General features: G+C 36.7%; 1 protein-coding gene across 1 annotated transcript; it reads left to right on the forward strand.

Annotated features, from left to right (window-relative positions):
* LOC106617786 (uncharacterized) lies at window positions 1-11,876 on the forward strand. Its single transcript, XM_014235190.3, has 3 exons — window positions 1-714; window positions 10,533-10,796; window positions 10,857-11,876. Exons 1-3 carry the CDS (start codon window positions 703-705, stop codon window positions 11,616-11,618), a joined length of 1,038 nt encoding a protein of 345 aa, XP_014090665.3. The 5' UTR covers window positions 1-702; the 3' UTR covers window positions 11,619-11,876.
* Window positions 11,877-13,755: the final 1,879 nt, after the last annotated feature.

Genomic DNA, 13,755 nt, shown 5'->3' on the forward strand with positions numbered 1-13,755 from the left:
CTGAGCGGTTCAATTCGACGCGAAACGTCTGCGCTTTTGGATTGACGGCGACAGCAGCCGAAACGGAAATATTTTTCAACCGCTATAACAGTAATGCAATAATAATTTTGAAGGCGCTTTTTATCAAGTGAACTCGGTTCAAGTTTAGACAAGTAAAGTGAAACATTCTGCAAATCACGTACAAGAACGAAGCCCACGAACAAAGCGACAAATTAAAATTTAATTTATTGACAATTTCGCAACTTGCAGCGTGCGTTTTCTCACGCTTGTTGCACCACATCTAGATGCACGTGCTCTGTAAATAGATAAAAATTTGCATACTCGATTCCTTGAACGCTAGTGCGGCGATTAATTATTCATAAACTCACATATTTTGGAAACGTGACGTGCGGGAGGACAGCACAACGCATGCGCAACGAACATCCTTTGAAAGCGAACGTGTCTGCAATAGCAACAACAACACGTGGGTTGTGTGTGTGAAAAGGCCTTGCCGAATATTGAAATTTTTAAAATTCATTGAACGTTAAGTGGCACAGGGAACTTGAACAAGTGACACGATAAGTTACAAATTGTACGAATTAAATAAGTAAACACAAAAAACAAGAATTAAAGAAAAAGTGAGTGACAGCTGCGGTACGCTGAAGTTGACGAAATCGAAAGCAACAACAGCCCACTGAACTGTAGTGATTAAAGTGCTGCAATATGGATGCGAAGGTGAGTGTGATTGAAAAGGTTTGGCTATTTGTAGGTTGTGCAGGTTTAAGCAATATTTATACACCGAGCTGGGTATATTAAATTTGCCACGAAATTTTTTACACCAAGAAAAGAACGTTCCGACAAATGATCATTTTCTTGGGGAGAAAAGGACGTATGCAAAATTTCGGATCGATATCTCAAAAACTAAGGGACAATTTCGGGTATATACAGAGAGACAGACAAACAGACGGACATGCTTAAATTAACTCAGTTTGTCACGCTTATCATTTAGATATATACTTTATAGGGTCTCACTTTTTCGTTAAACGTTTAACCATATTAAAGAGAAATTTAAAGTTAATATTGTTATGTTAAAAATATTTTTTTGAAGGTTATGAGGGAAAATACTTCTTTCTTGAAAACCATTTTTTATATAAAATGTTTTTTATTGCAAACAATTTTCATTTTAAAAATATCAAGCGAAAGCAAACAAAATATACTATAGGAATATACATATGTATATTAGCTCAAAGGCTTTCGGAGCAACAGTTTAACCATTTAATATTTATTTATAGAGGATCTGAAAAACTTATTTCTTAAAAGCTATTTTCTCCCTCCTGTAAAATCGAAGAGTAATAGTCCACTTATTATATCGAAGCCAAAGGCGCTCAGTGATGAGGAATTACGACCTTTTTAACAAAAATTTCCAAAATATATGTTAAAAGTTCAATCTTTTCCAGTTTAAAGTATGACTGCTGCCCTTATAGCAAGTCTTCAATCTTAAGGATTTTCTAAGGAAATTTTATGGATACTTTTTTTCGAAAAAATCGTAAACTGTTTCGGTAGAAAAGCATTTAAAGATTATCGTCGTTTAGTTTTTCAAATATATGGTTTTATATATTTAAAACAAATATCAAATCCTACTGTTGTTAAATCTCAAGATTTTGCACCTCTGACAAGCGAGAGTCACAATTGAAAATTACCCTGTAGTTCTGAAGTAGAGAGTAACGGTTTATATTTCCAATTTTTATCTACGTATACGTCAGATAGAGATGAAACTCGCTAGAGATGATTCGGACTATTAAACTTTTGTCAAAGGTAGATCTCCCAATTTTCGAAAGAACACTTTTTCTACATATACATATGTATTTGGTGCATATGCACTAAGTTATTTGAACAACATCTAATTCACACATGGTCGATACTCTATAAGACCAAAAAACAACAACCAAAAACAAAAAAACAATAAACAAAAGCAATCAGAAAAGCATTTAAGAGCATACCGTTTTATCTGTGATTGCTGCCGCTCCTTTGACTTTTTGTTACACTTTCACTTTTCAAATGTTTCTGGCTATCAGTCAGCCAGTCACTCAAGCCGTCCGTTAGTCAATTAGTGGGGCAGACAGCTTGTCTGCTCACAACTCAAGTTAGCTAGATAGTCAGTCAGACACTTAACACCCACTCGAAATATGTAGCTGAGGTCAAGTACATGCAAATACCGAATATAGCCGGTGGGCGCGCATGCGCAGAGTAAAGTAGTAAAAATCGATACCTCGCTTAAGCGCGCTCGAGTTGAAATCGGATAAGTGGGCATACGCTGGAGTCGAGTATGCCGCGACGCAATGTTTGTGTATGTATATTCAGGCATACATACATACATTCTGTACATAAGTGGAGTATTTGTGTTTACTAAATCTTTTGGGTAGGAGTGTATCAAATTGTTTTTCTCTTTGATTTCATGCTTCACAGTTTTCTATTTCATTTATTCGCTGGCAAAAGGTTAAGCGCGTAAGGAAAGTTGAAACGAATTTACGAAGTGAACCGTTAGAGATTTTTATGCTGGGGAAAAAAATCGGGAATAAATTGTAATTCGCTATGTACCAGCGGGGTTCTTCCTTAGCTAAAAATTATAATATAGATCAATTTGATTTATTTTTTATAAGCAAAGAAGTTGCATAGGTTGATATGTAAATGACCCGCTAGGTGAGGCAGAGATCAAAGTAGATAAAAATCATATAGTTATATTGAACGAGTTCGTTAAAATTTAAAAAGTTTTCTGATAAATGACTCTGTTGGTCGAAATATTATTGCATATTTTATTTTAAATACGTGTTTTAACTTCTGGCCGATCAAAATCAATATAAGATCTTTTTTTTAGCTGTTTGCAGCGATTATCTGTTATACGAATAAATTTTGAATACTTTAATCGATTCTTTGCTTTGAGTATACTAAAGCAGAAGACTTAAGAAGCAAACTTGTTTCAGCAACGATCGTAAGCACGATATTATTTTTATACCCTAAGCAGGTAGGTATCTTAAGTAAGGCAAGGTATCCTAAGTTTGCCTCGATGTTTGTAACAACCAAAAGGAAACGTTGGAGACCCTATAAAATATATATATTTATGTTTATAAATAATCAGCGTGACGAGCTGAGTCGATTTAGCTATGTTCATCTAGCATACGAGTATGTGTAGCTGCCATATAAACTGAACGATCAGAATCAAATATTTGTATGGAAAACTTTTTCATTTGACGAGATAACTTTATCAAATTTGGCATGGAACTGATTTTTTCTATTTGTAAAAGGTGTTGTAGTTTCGGTGTTACCAAAGTAAACGTTGTTTTATGTTTTATAATGATACGCATATATCGAAATAATTATGTAATAATTTCAGTATTACTTTTTGATATATCATAAATTGCTTCTATTTGCCCATAAATAGTGGCGACCACTCAAACTTCTTATCAGTAGCGACATACTTGTACCTACATATTTACCAATAAATAACTGCACAGTAATCAAAAAGTGTGGATTTGCTTTGAATCTCATTCATTTTATACAACAAAATTTCAAAGTCCGTTGTAGAACAAAGAGCGAACCATTTGGCCTTGAGCTTCAGGACGCCTGCGGTTAATAAGCTAAGCTAAGTTGAATAAGACTCAAGATATTCAAAGCTTTGCAGCCACATAACACTAAAATACATACAATACAATTATGTGCATATATACTGAAATATACCGGAATTTTTAGCATTTTCAAAGCATTTTGGAGCAAACGTTAACCGACACTGGCCACAAGCGCCAAGCGACATGCCACGCCACAATGTCACATATGAGAGGGAATGGAAAAAAATTTGCATATGCTACATGCAATCTAAATTGTTGTGGTAAAATACAAGAGTGACTTGCAAGTTCCGTTAACATACATACATTGCATGTGCGAGTACATATAAATACATAAACATAATTATAAATACATATAACAATATTTATTGTATGCATAGAATGCTAATATAATGTTGACAGCCGCACTACACAATAAGAATTGTAACAATATTTTTATTTAGCACCAATAAATAACAAAAGTCTGAGAAAATGCTCAGAAATATTAAATTTACGTTCTGTTGCAATTTAGGCTGGAATTTCGGTGAGCAATTGGTAAATCTATTTTTGTATCGATTGAGTTATTTTTGCTGTAATCTTGATTAACATTGATATGAAATTGGTTTTGCTGCTCAATTGATAAAAATGAAAACAAGAGCAACATATGTACATTAGCGACATACACACCCGCCAGTTTCCGCATTTCAATGCGGAAGTTGCTAGAAAATGCCTTCATTCACAGGGAATAGCAAAAAGCGTGCTGGCTAATATCATAATTGACAATTAATTTCCAAGAAGAAAACAAAGGCATTTGAAATAACTTAGCGTAAAATACAATACGGTAGTTTATTTCGCTTTGTATTTGGTTTGATTGTGATAATGGTAATTGAATTTGTATACGGAATTTTATTGCGGCCAGTGTGCGTGTGTATGTATATAATTCAATTCTGAGTTGTGCATATTAGAATACCAAGCAAAGCCAATCAGAAACAAGACACACCATCGACTCTTAACTATTGGAGTTCCAATATAATGGTGGTAGGTATTTTAATCCCATTAATTGTGCTGATATGAAATTTCAAGCATGAAGTTCTACTATCATGAATCTACACGCATATTGTGGCTAATAAGCAGTCGGAAATTGGCGGACAAAAAGACATTAGTGATATTCTATAAATGACAAATCTATTAAAAACTTATTCCAAAATGCTATGTTTATACTATAGTGATCCGATCTGAAAAATAATTCGCAGATTGCAGTGTAACTACGAGCAAAATTCTATGTTTAATATTAAATTTTGTATTATTTTTAAATAAAAAAGTTTTCCATATTTATTTATTTATTAATTATAATTTTTATTTAAAATTAGTTTAGGCAAATATATATGGTATTCTGACAAATGCGAAATTTTTATAATCCCTAACAAACTAAACTTAACCTTAAAAATTACTGGAAACCGGTTTTACACGCATATGCTCTTAGGCAAATTCGTTCAGAGTGATCCGTAAAACATTTCCCGCATACGCGATTTTATAGAAAAAAATTGACCTGCTCAACTACTCATCCGCCTCAGGACTGTACGAAGACGGTCCGATAAATACTTTACTTTTTCGGCCCATATTGAAAATAATTTTTTTGGAGATCTACGATAGCAGGAGTGTCAGTCGTTTGAACTGCCTACTACCTTATTGCATGTACATACTTTCAATCGGCGAGCTACCAATATGAATTTCGACACCTTGAAACTGGTTACACCAATTTTTGATGGTCACCATCGAAAGGAAAGAGTCACTGTAAACAGCGTTCAAGACTAAATTACTTATTGTTGCATTTTTTCTTAAAATATGTAAAATAAAATAGATAAATCGAATCTAAAACGTGGAAAGATGTTTTGATAATAATGGAAAATATTATGGTGTCTATATTTTGGGATGCTCTTGGAATTTCAGCGACTATAATGTAAGGTTATTGGAAATTTTAAATGACAAAGTCTTGAAAAATAGCTCAACTTCAAGAGAAAGATAGTGACATATTATCGGCATTTAACCCCTAACACAATCTTTTGTTCTCAGACTTCAAAAAAATGCACTGAAATTTCTTTTCTATGAAAAGGCAATGCTTGAAACAATTCATAAATGGTATAAAAAAGGTGTATCGAATAGTTGGGAGATCGTTGAATTAAGTTAAGAATTTTGTTTAAAGAAATATGTTTTTTAACAATGAAAAATTAATTATTAGCAGGCATACGCCTAATTGGAATTTGAGTGAATTGGGCTGAAAGTTTGAAAGCTGTCAGGCTTCCATAAACTTTGAGCCCAATGGGAAAAATATTATTACACGGAAAGGATAAAAAATATTACGAATTTCAAGTTATTCTTTATATAAGTTGGGAACTCAGGTCAGTGCTTAGTCAGAGACGAAATGGAGGACGTTCTGAATAGTCCATCAGGTTTTTTTTAGAAAAGAGAGAGCGCAATGTAAAGTTCTATAAATAATTACCCATTTTTGGAAAATGCCTATTTGTCGGTTTTCCCATTTTTAGTTTCAGATAAAAACATAAAACAACTGTTTCTTTCGTCGGCACTTGGTACATATTCCATACATATTAAATAAATTTGATTGAAATGACAAACATTGTAAACGGCGCTACTTGAGTGGCAAGTCGCGGACGCAAAGATTTGTCGAAAATACGAGCAGATATTATCAAGGCGACAATCAACTAGTTGATCAATAAAATCAATCGATTAGTTAATTGTGATACAAAGAAAAGTGACATTCAACCTGCAGAAATGGCTTCAAGCCATTCTTGACAAAAGCTTTGTGATACTCAAAATAATTGAAGAAATTATTTAATAATATCAAATATGTATTATACCTGCAAAAATATAATTATAAGTACAATATTCTGAAATGAAAAATTAGTAATTTGAATTCTTTGAATACAATTTGTGACACATCATTAATCATATCGAAAAAGTAATCCAGCAGCTGACAGCTAATCGTAGAAAATATCAAATCAGCAGCTAAATAACCAAATGAAGGCATACACGGATTTTCGCACATGGATACGTACACACTTTATATGTTATGCCTCTGGGCTTAACCCGCAGAATGGACAACTACCTGTTACATTTCCAAGCGAATTTTGTGCCAATTTCCAAAGCGAAGAAAGAGCGACAACGCTTTCATAAACAAAATTATGGACAGTATAATGGAAAATCCCACATATGTGTACTTACATACAGATACTTACAAACAAGAGCATGACTCCAACTTCCGTTTCTCGTAAAAAGCATTGCAAGACATGAGCTAAGCGTGCAACAGCGTGACAAATGCGAACACTTTGCGATACTTTTCTTCTAAATGAAAAAAAATCACACAGATATCTATATAGTATGTATATGAATATAAGTACCTATAAGCTCTTTGGAGTGCAGTGAATTTCTAGTTGACAGCTTTGTTTTGCTAGGCCGCAATTAAGAAAGCACATTGTTAAATGTCATATGATATGTCAGCTATGAAAAGCTAGTAAACTACTAAACTAGTAGTAAAATTAAAGCAGAACCTTTTCTTACACATGCATACACTATGCCGTTGCATAGAACACGCTAGTGACTCAGCCGATTTTCTACTTTTACCATCTCACAGTCAGCTGCCCTAGTTACCCACTAAAGGCAATCTTTCCGCTTTAAAGCAATTATAGGCCTCATAATTTCCACAGAAAAAGCATATTATATTTTAATTGTTTTGAAAAGCCAAGTTTTGCGTCATTTTCCGTTATTTATTTCAATTTTTATGTTTACTTTTACACAATTCTGCACAGCTATGAACTGGGTTCGCCATAACCTCAATTGTGATTCGGTTCGAGACTACATAAATTTGCAATAAATGGTGGAAATTTTTCAGTTTATTTTTACTTTATTCTTTACAGGTATATTACGTTGCATTGTGTGACGTCATTAATTTTGTACTTTTTTTCAATGGGAAGTTTTCTGGTTGAAGTTTTGTTCTCAATCTTCAGTTAGTAGGTTCCGGTTATAGCCAACACTTAATCCAATTTTTTTACACTTGCTATTAGCCTCTGCTGTAATAGCCTTCAGTGCCTTCTGAAAATAACTTTTAATGGATTCAGTAGACTCATGGCGCATTCCGTATTTGATTGTTGACCGTTTGATCACGGTAATCAAAAAAACGATCAGCATTACCTTGACTTTTTACCGACTTTATTGCTTTCGGCATATTTTTGAAGGGCCATTCGCTAAATTTTTGGACTGTTTTGACGTCATATTTATAAACCGATATCTCGTCTCCAGTAATGATGTGTTTGGTGAATGTGGACACCCCAGCTACGCCGTCAAAAATCTCTTTTGCGACCTCTACTCGACGTTCTTCTTCCAAAAGATTCAGGTCTTTTGGTATTAGTCTAGCATTGAACTGATTCGTACCCAAAACATTAGCCAAAATGTGTTGAGTCAATCCATACGAGATATTGGGTCTTCTGCTATCTCTCTGATGCCAACACAAGGATTTTCAAGCACTTTTTCTTAAACTCTTTTGATATTATCTTTACGAACAGATGTGGATGGTCGACTCGCCTGAGGAAAGTTTACGATGACTTCACGGTCTTCACTGAATTCTTTGTGCCACTCAAATACTTGTGTTCGTGATAAACCGTAACCCGATTTTGCCCATTTTTGTACTATAACATAGAAATATGAGAAGATGTTATGTACCGAATTTTGTTGAAATCGGTTAAGCAGATCCCAAGATATGGGTGCCACGCCCACTGTCTAATTTTGAACGCGGTTCCTATAAAGAGATAAAATTTAATGTCTCTGGCGTGTTTATTGCTTGATTTATCGCGCTTTTAGTAGTTTTTAACAGTACCGTTATATGAGGAGTGGGCTATAGCTTTAGAGGTTTAACTGCGTATGCCCCTCTCCAATATGATCCTGTGTACCAAATAACAGTATTGTATCTTATCTAGGAGCTTAGTTATGGCTTTTTATTTGTTTTTGATTAATGGAGTTTTGTGGGCGTGGCAGTGTTTCGATTACGCCCATCTGCAATAGCAACCGTCCAATCAAGAAACATATGTACCAAGTTTCATAAAGATTACTCAGTTTTTATTCAAGTTTCAGCTTGCACAGACAGACTGTTCAGAGTATAAATATCTAAATGCTAGAGTACATTAAACCTTTTACACTAGACTTTCCTAAATCAGAATTAACAGTAAGTAATTATGTATGTGAAAAACGTGTTTCTATTTCAGATGCTCTTGAAATCTATTTTCTGTTACACGATTACATCATTTAGTCACGCTTTAAGTAATTAGATCACATTATAACGGACCATTAGCAGTTTGTTAATTATGTTTACCTATAAATATATTTATCTTTGTACATAACTAATAATATGATATTCGAGTATTCGAGTTTTAATTATAATTACTGTACTAAATAAGCGCATAAATAATGCGGAAAGATAAACAATACGTAATTTATATGAAGAAAGGCGTTTGGACGAAAAGAGCCGTATCAGGCGTGTTGCATAAATTACGATATTTTAATGTTAAATCGTTAACTAAAGGCACCCGAACTGTCATTACTGCCATTATATGAATTAAAATGTTGGCAGCTCTGACATAAAAAAGATTTGTTTCGCATTCGCATATATTATATCGCATAAATACTGAGGGAGTAGAAAACTAAACGGGCACTGAGAGAAAATGTTTGTGCTTTGTTTCTTTGGATAAGTAGGTCAATAATATGGTTACACTTGATCCAAATTTAAAGCTACTCGGTCTATTTAACTTCCTCCGCTTCGCTAAGGTAATTTCTTAATTTATAGGACAGGTTTTCTTCGATGCATCCAGAGATGAATTTTCGTTAGCATTCAGTTTCTTCTAGCGTGATGATATCTAACTATGACAGGTTTTACGAATACCAAGTCTAAGAATAATTCAATTGAGTCGTGTAATACTTTACTACCGATATCAATATTGGTAACACTGTTTTACTATGAGATTACCGTTTATCAGTGTTCCAGAGTAGTTTCGCTCAGCCAGTAGCTCTATTAGCTGACCACACTTTAGCTCAGTTAGCACCGTTGATGTCACACATTTGAAAGAGAAATATCCAAAACGGCTCATTGGTTGAACACAAGTGAACGATACTAAAACGGATCGTGATTCATTCCCTGCTAGTTTTAATTCGCTCAGATAATGCATAGAGTTCGTCAATTATCAAACATGAGAATGTGGATAGATAGGTTACAATATTTTTAATAACGAACTTCGTCAAAACCAAATTGAATACTACGCTAATCTTAATGCTAAGCCGGTTATCTTTCAACAGCTGAAATAGGTTCACATTAATTGCCACTTCAGAACCAAATATCCGGAGACTGGAAGGATTTGAAATTTCGTATTTTAAATATTAACTGGCAATTAACCGCGTTCGAGACGTGAGCCTACTACTCACCTGGAATTAGCCAAGCGCTCAAAACAAGTTTGGTTTCAGAAACGCTACGTTCATATGGCACCGCGCAGCCACTGGTGTCAGCAGTATAAGCTTTTTTTCGTCCATTTTATTGAACTTGGGTGTTGCTCCAGATTTGATTTATTACCACAGTGATCAACCCCTCTCTTGTAGTCGCACAACATGTACCAGAGGCAATTCAATGGCGAAGCCCAGTTTAAACCGGTTGGATAAAGTTCATTTGCATATCTGCAACTGTCAAAAGCTGTATGCGGTATCCGCGGCTGACTCACCTCAAACATCTACATAATTGCTTACTATTCAGCAATAGAAGTTTATTAGCTCATAAAAAATAGGGGCACATATACACACATACCCGGCTACAAATTGTTTTCGTAGATTAGACCATTTATAAATCATAAAATTCAGAAAAGAATTAATAGATTTATTTGAAACTTTACATGTGTTTTTCAGATACTAATCGCGCTAGTAATCGCCAGCAACTGTTACTCCAGCTGTGGTGCAGCTTTAAGGCGCACGCCAAAAGTCTATAATGCGCTCATTACAACTGATGATAATCTGACTTCTAGCCGTGCCTATCCCGTCATACAACCGACCATACACGAGAGTGGTGTGGCGCACTATCCCTTCGGGCCATATAATCCGTATGGTTACTACTCGCCACCGGTGCTGCGTTTCGGTCAACCTATTGTGCCGGGTTTGCCACCAAGTCAACAAGTATGTTATATTAAAAAAAAAATGTCAAAAAATATTTACTAAAAGTCTTTACATCCGCAGTTTCCCTACCCACTACCACAACAACGCTTCCCACCGCAATTTATGCGTCAGCCGCCACCGAACAGTGGGCCACAACTGCTACCCACACCCAATGCAGTTGCGCAACAACCACCACCACAAGATGGCTCGCCGGTAGAGGGTGCAGCGCCTACAGCAACACCACCAACCGAAGACCAACAACCCGTACAACCACCAACTCAGCCACCGCCACTGAAAAATCCCGCTTTTATGCCGCCATTCGAACAGAATCCACCCAAGCAGATGCCAAACGAGAAATTGCCTATTCCTTTGAACGAATATGGCCTACCACCATCGCTTATACCGCTGCAGCAATATCCAAATCGTAATCCTCAGAATCCGGTAGCACTTCCGCCGTATGCTTTCAATCAGTACCCAGTCATATATGATCCCATCACGGGTTATCGTGAACAATATCTACCACCATATCAATATTTCCCTAGTCAGCATCAGCATTTTGCTCTCGGTGGTGTGGCCAGACCACCATTTCCACAACCACCAACAGCTGCATCCATTGGACCAGCAGTAACCTCGCCACCGCCGGCACCACAGTATCCAGCACCAGATCAGCCCGAGGAAGCAGCAGCAAGTGAGCCAGAACCACAACCGGTAGATCCACCACAGACACCGCCACCAACTGTCGACTTCGACAGTATAAAGAATGCGTCGAAGAGCAAGAACAGCGCTGTGCCGGACGTGCCGCCACCGCCAATACCATCAGGCAGCAAGCCGCAACAATCCTAACGTGTGCCTGACGAGATGGACGGGAATGTGAAGTAACAATTGCACTTTACTTGGCCTAAAGTTCACTAATCGCATTTTAAACAATTAGGAAAATTCTTATAAGTTATTATTGGTAAAAAATACTCGAATTAATTTTATTTATTGTTAACGAAATTTTGAGCAAGAAAATTTTGTATTTTTGCATTTAATTCTTATTTTCGTACATCAATATTATATTGGATATATTGTAGGCATGAAAACATTAATTTGTCTTAAATATTTTTAGTGTTTTTATTGTACATTTGTACATTTTTCTAGGAAATTGCAGGGTTTACCATGTTTTAAACAAATATGAAATGTGTCGAGTTCGGTGTTAGATGAATGGGATTCGCTGTGCATGTAAATAGGTAGTTAGCGCCATGTGGGGGCTAGATATATATTTGGTTTCAAGTTTGATTCTGGATAAGTAGTAGTTTAATCTGCAACAATAACCAAAACGAAGTTGTTACAGCAAGGGTCACGCTAGATTCTCGGGGCAACTCGAGCTCTTCGTCTGCAATGTGTGAAGGGTTGACTCCAAGTATGCCATTAACTGAGACGAAGCCGGTGAAGGTATTGTCTGGTCGGCGTACTGTTCGATGGCGTCGATGTAATCAAGGAAAGATCGCTTGATGTTCCGCAGAGACTGCTTAGAGGAGAGTGTATAATGTTCCTTGTATTGTATATTGGAAGTATGCGGGCCCCGCTATGTAAATGTTTAACAGGAGGCATCAAAAGGTGTCCTGTAATCGTTCGTACATCCAGGCGACCATATCATTGCCGATTGCCTTGTATGTTGCCAAAAACGTTTCTTTGTCCTTTTCCCATGAGCTGCCGGCTAATCGACTTGAGGATTTTGTTGCGGCTCTGTACTTTGGTAGTAATCGCGCTCTTCTCATGGGTCTTCTGCCATATAACACGCTGGCTGAAGAGTTCGTATCGAGTTTTAATGAAATTTTTTCTTGTCGTTAAATCACCGTTGGGTTTTGCAGGCCAAAAAAACGTAAGCCCATGCTAACTGGAAAGTCAGCAAAACTAAGGTGCTTTAAAAATATTTGTAGCTTTCCAGTGCATTATCGACATAATAAGAAAACGTAAATGACAATAACTACAATTCCTCATAAAGCGTGAAAAAACATTAGCATATTGTGTATTCAAAACTGCTACCATACTAGCTGTTTCAGTAAAATATTAAACGATGATTTACTGGAGGATAGTTCATTGAACATCGATTACCTTTGGCAACTATTCCTGACAACTCTCTAAATTCCGGTACTTTTGAGGAATACGTAGACTGCAACACACGGGGTGAGTATCTTATTGAGTTTATAGTTATTAAGAATTTAAGTATTGCAAACGTGGGGTGTGAACCCACCTTTGTAACTAGTGTTAGAAGGGAGGTGCTGGACATCACTCTCAGTAACGAGTCTGTGGCAGGGCTGATCTCACAATGGAGGGTGTCATCGGAACCCTCCATGTCGGATCACCGTATCATAAGATTCGCACTGGGGATGGAGGTCAAACAACTCCCTCCTAAGCGTATCCCAAGGAACGCGGACTGGCCCGCTTTCAGGGACTCGCTTGCAACAATTGTTAGAAGCAGGGAGCAGGTAGATGGGAGTGCAACTGCTTCTGGATTGGAAAGCAGACTGTCTGCTCTAAACCAATCCATTACAGAGGCATATCAGCATATAGAGCAGCTGTCCCCTAAAGACAACCACCAAGAGCCGTAACTGCTCCTGGTGGTCTAGCAGGCTCTCAATACTAAGAAAAACGGTACGCAAGCTTTTCAATAAGGCTAAGTGCACCGGAAACTGGGAGAATTACAAATGCAGCCTAACTGCTTACAATAAGGAAATTAGGACCGCAAAGCAGAAGAGCTTCCGAAATTTCTGTGAAAGTGTCTCCTCAACGCCAGAGGCAGCAAGGCTGCATAAGGCTCTGGCTAGAGGAAAGACCGACACAGTTCTAGCAATTAAAAGACCGGATGGGACCTATACGTCCAGCGCAGAGGAAAGAGCCACGGCCCTTCTACGTGCGCATTTCCCGGAAACAATTCGAGAAGACCTAATTCGACCATGGGTCGAACGAAAGCGAACTCGCTTAGATTGGACAACCA

The sequence above is a fragment of the Bactrocera oleae genome, chromosome 2 (assembly GCF_042242935.1).
Source record: "Bactrocera oleae isolate idBacOlea1 chromosome 2, idBacOlea1, whole genome shotgun sequence".
Classification (NCBI taxonomy): Eukaryota; Metazoa; Arthropoda; class Insecta; order Diptera; family Tephritidae; genus Bactrocera; species Bactrocera oleae.

Coding starts and splice junctions, on each gene's coding strand:
- LOC106617786 (XM_014235190.3), top strand. Junction 10,797..10,856: donor GTTTGCCACCAAGTCAACAA/GTATGTTATATT, acceptor TTACATCCGCAG/TTTCCCTACCCACTACCACA.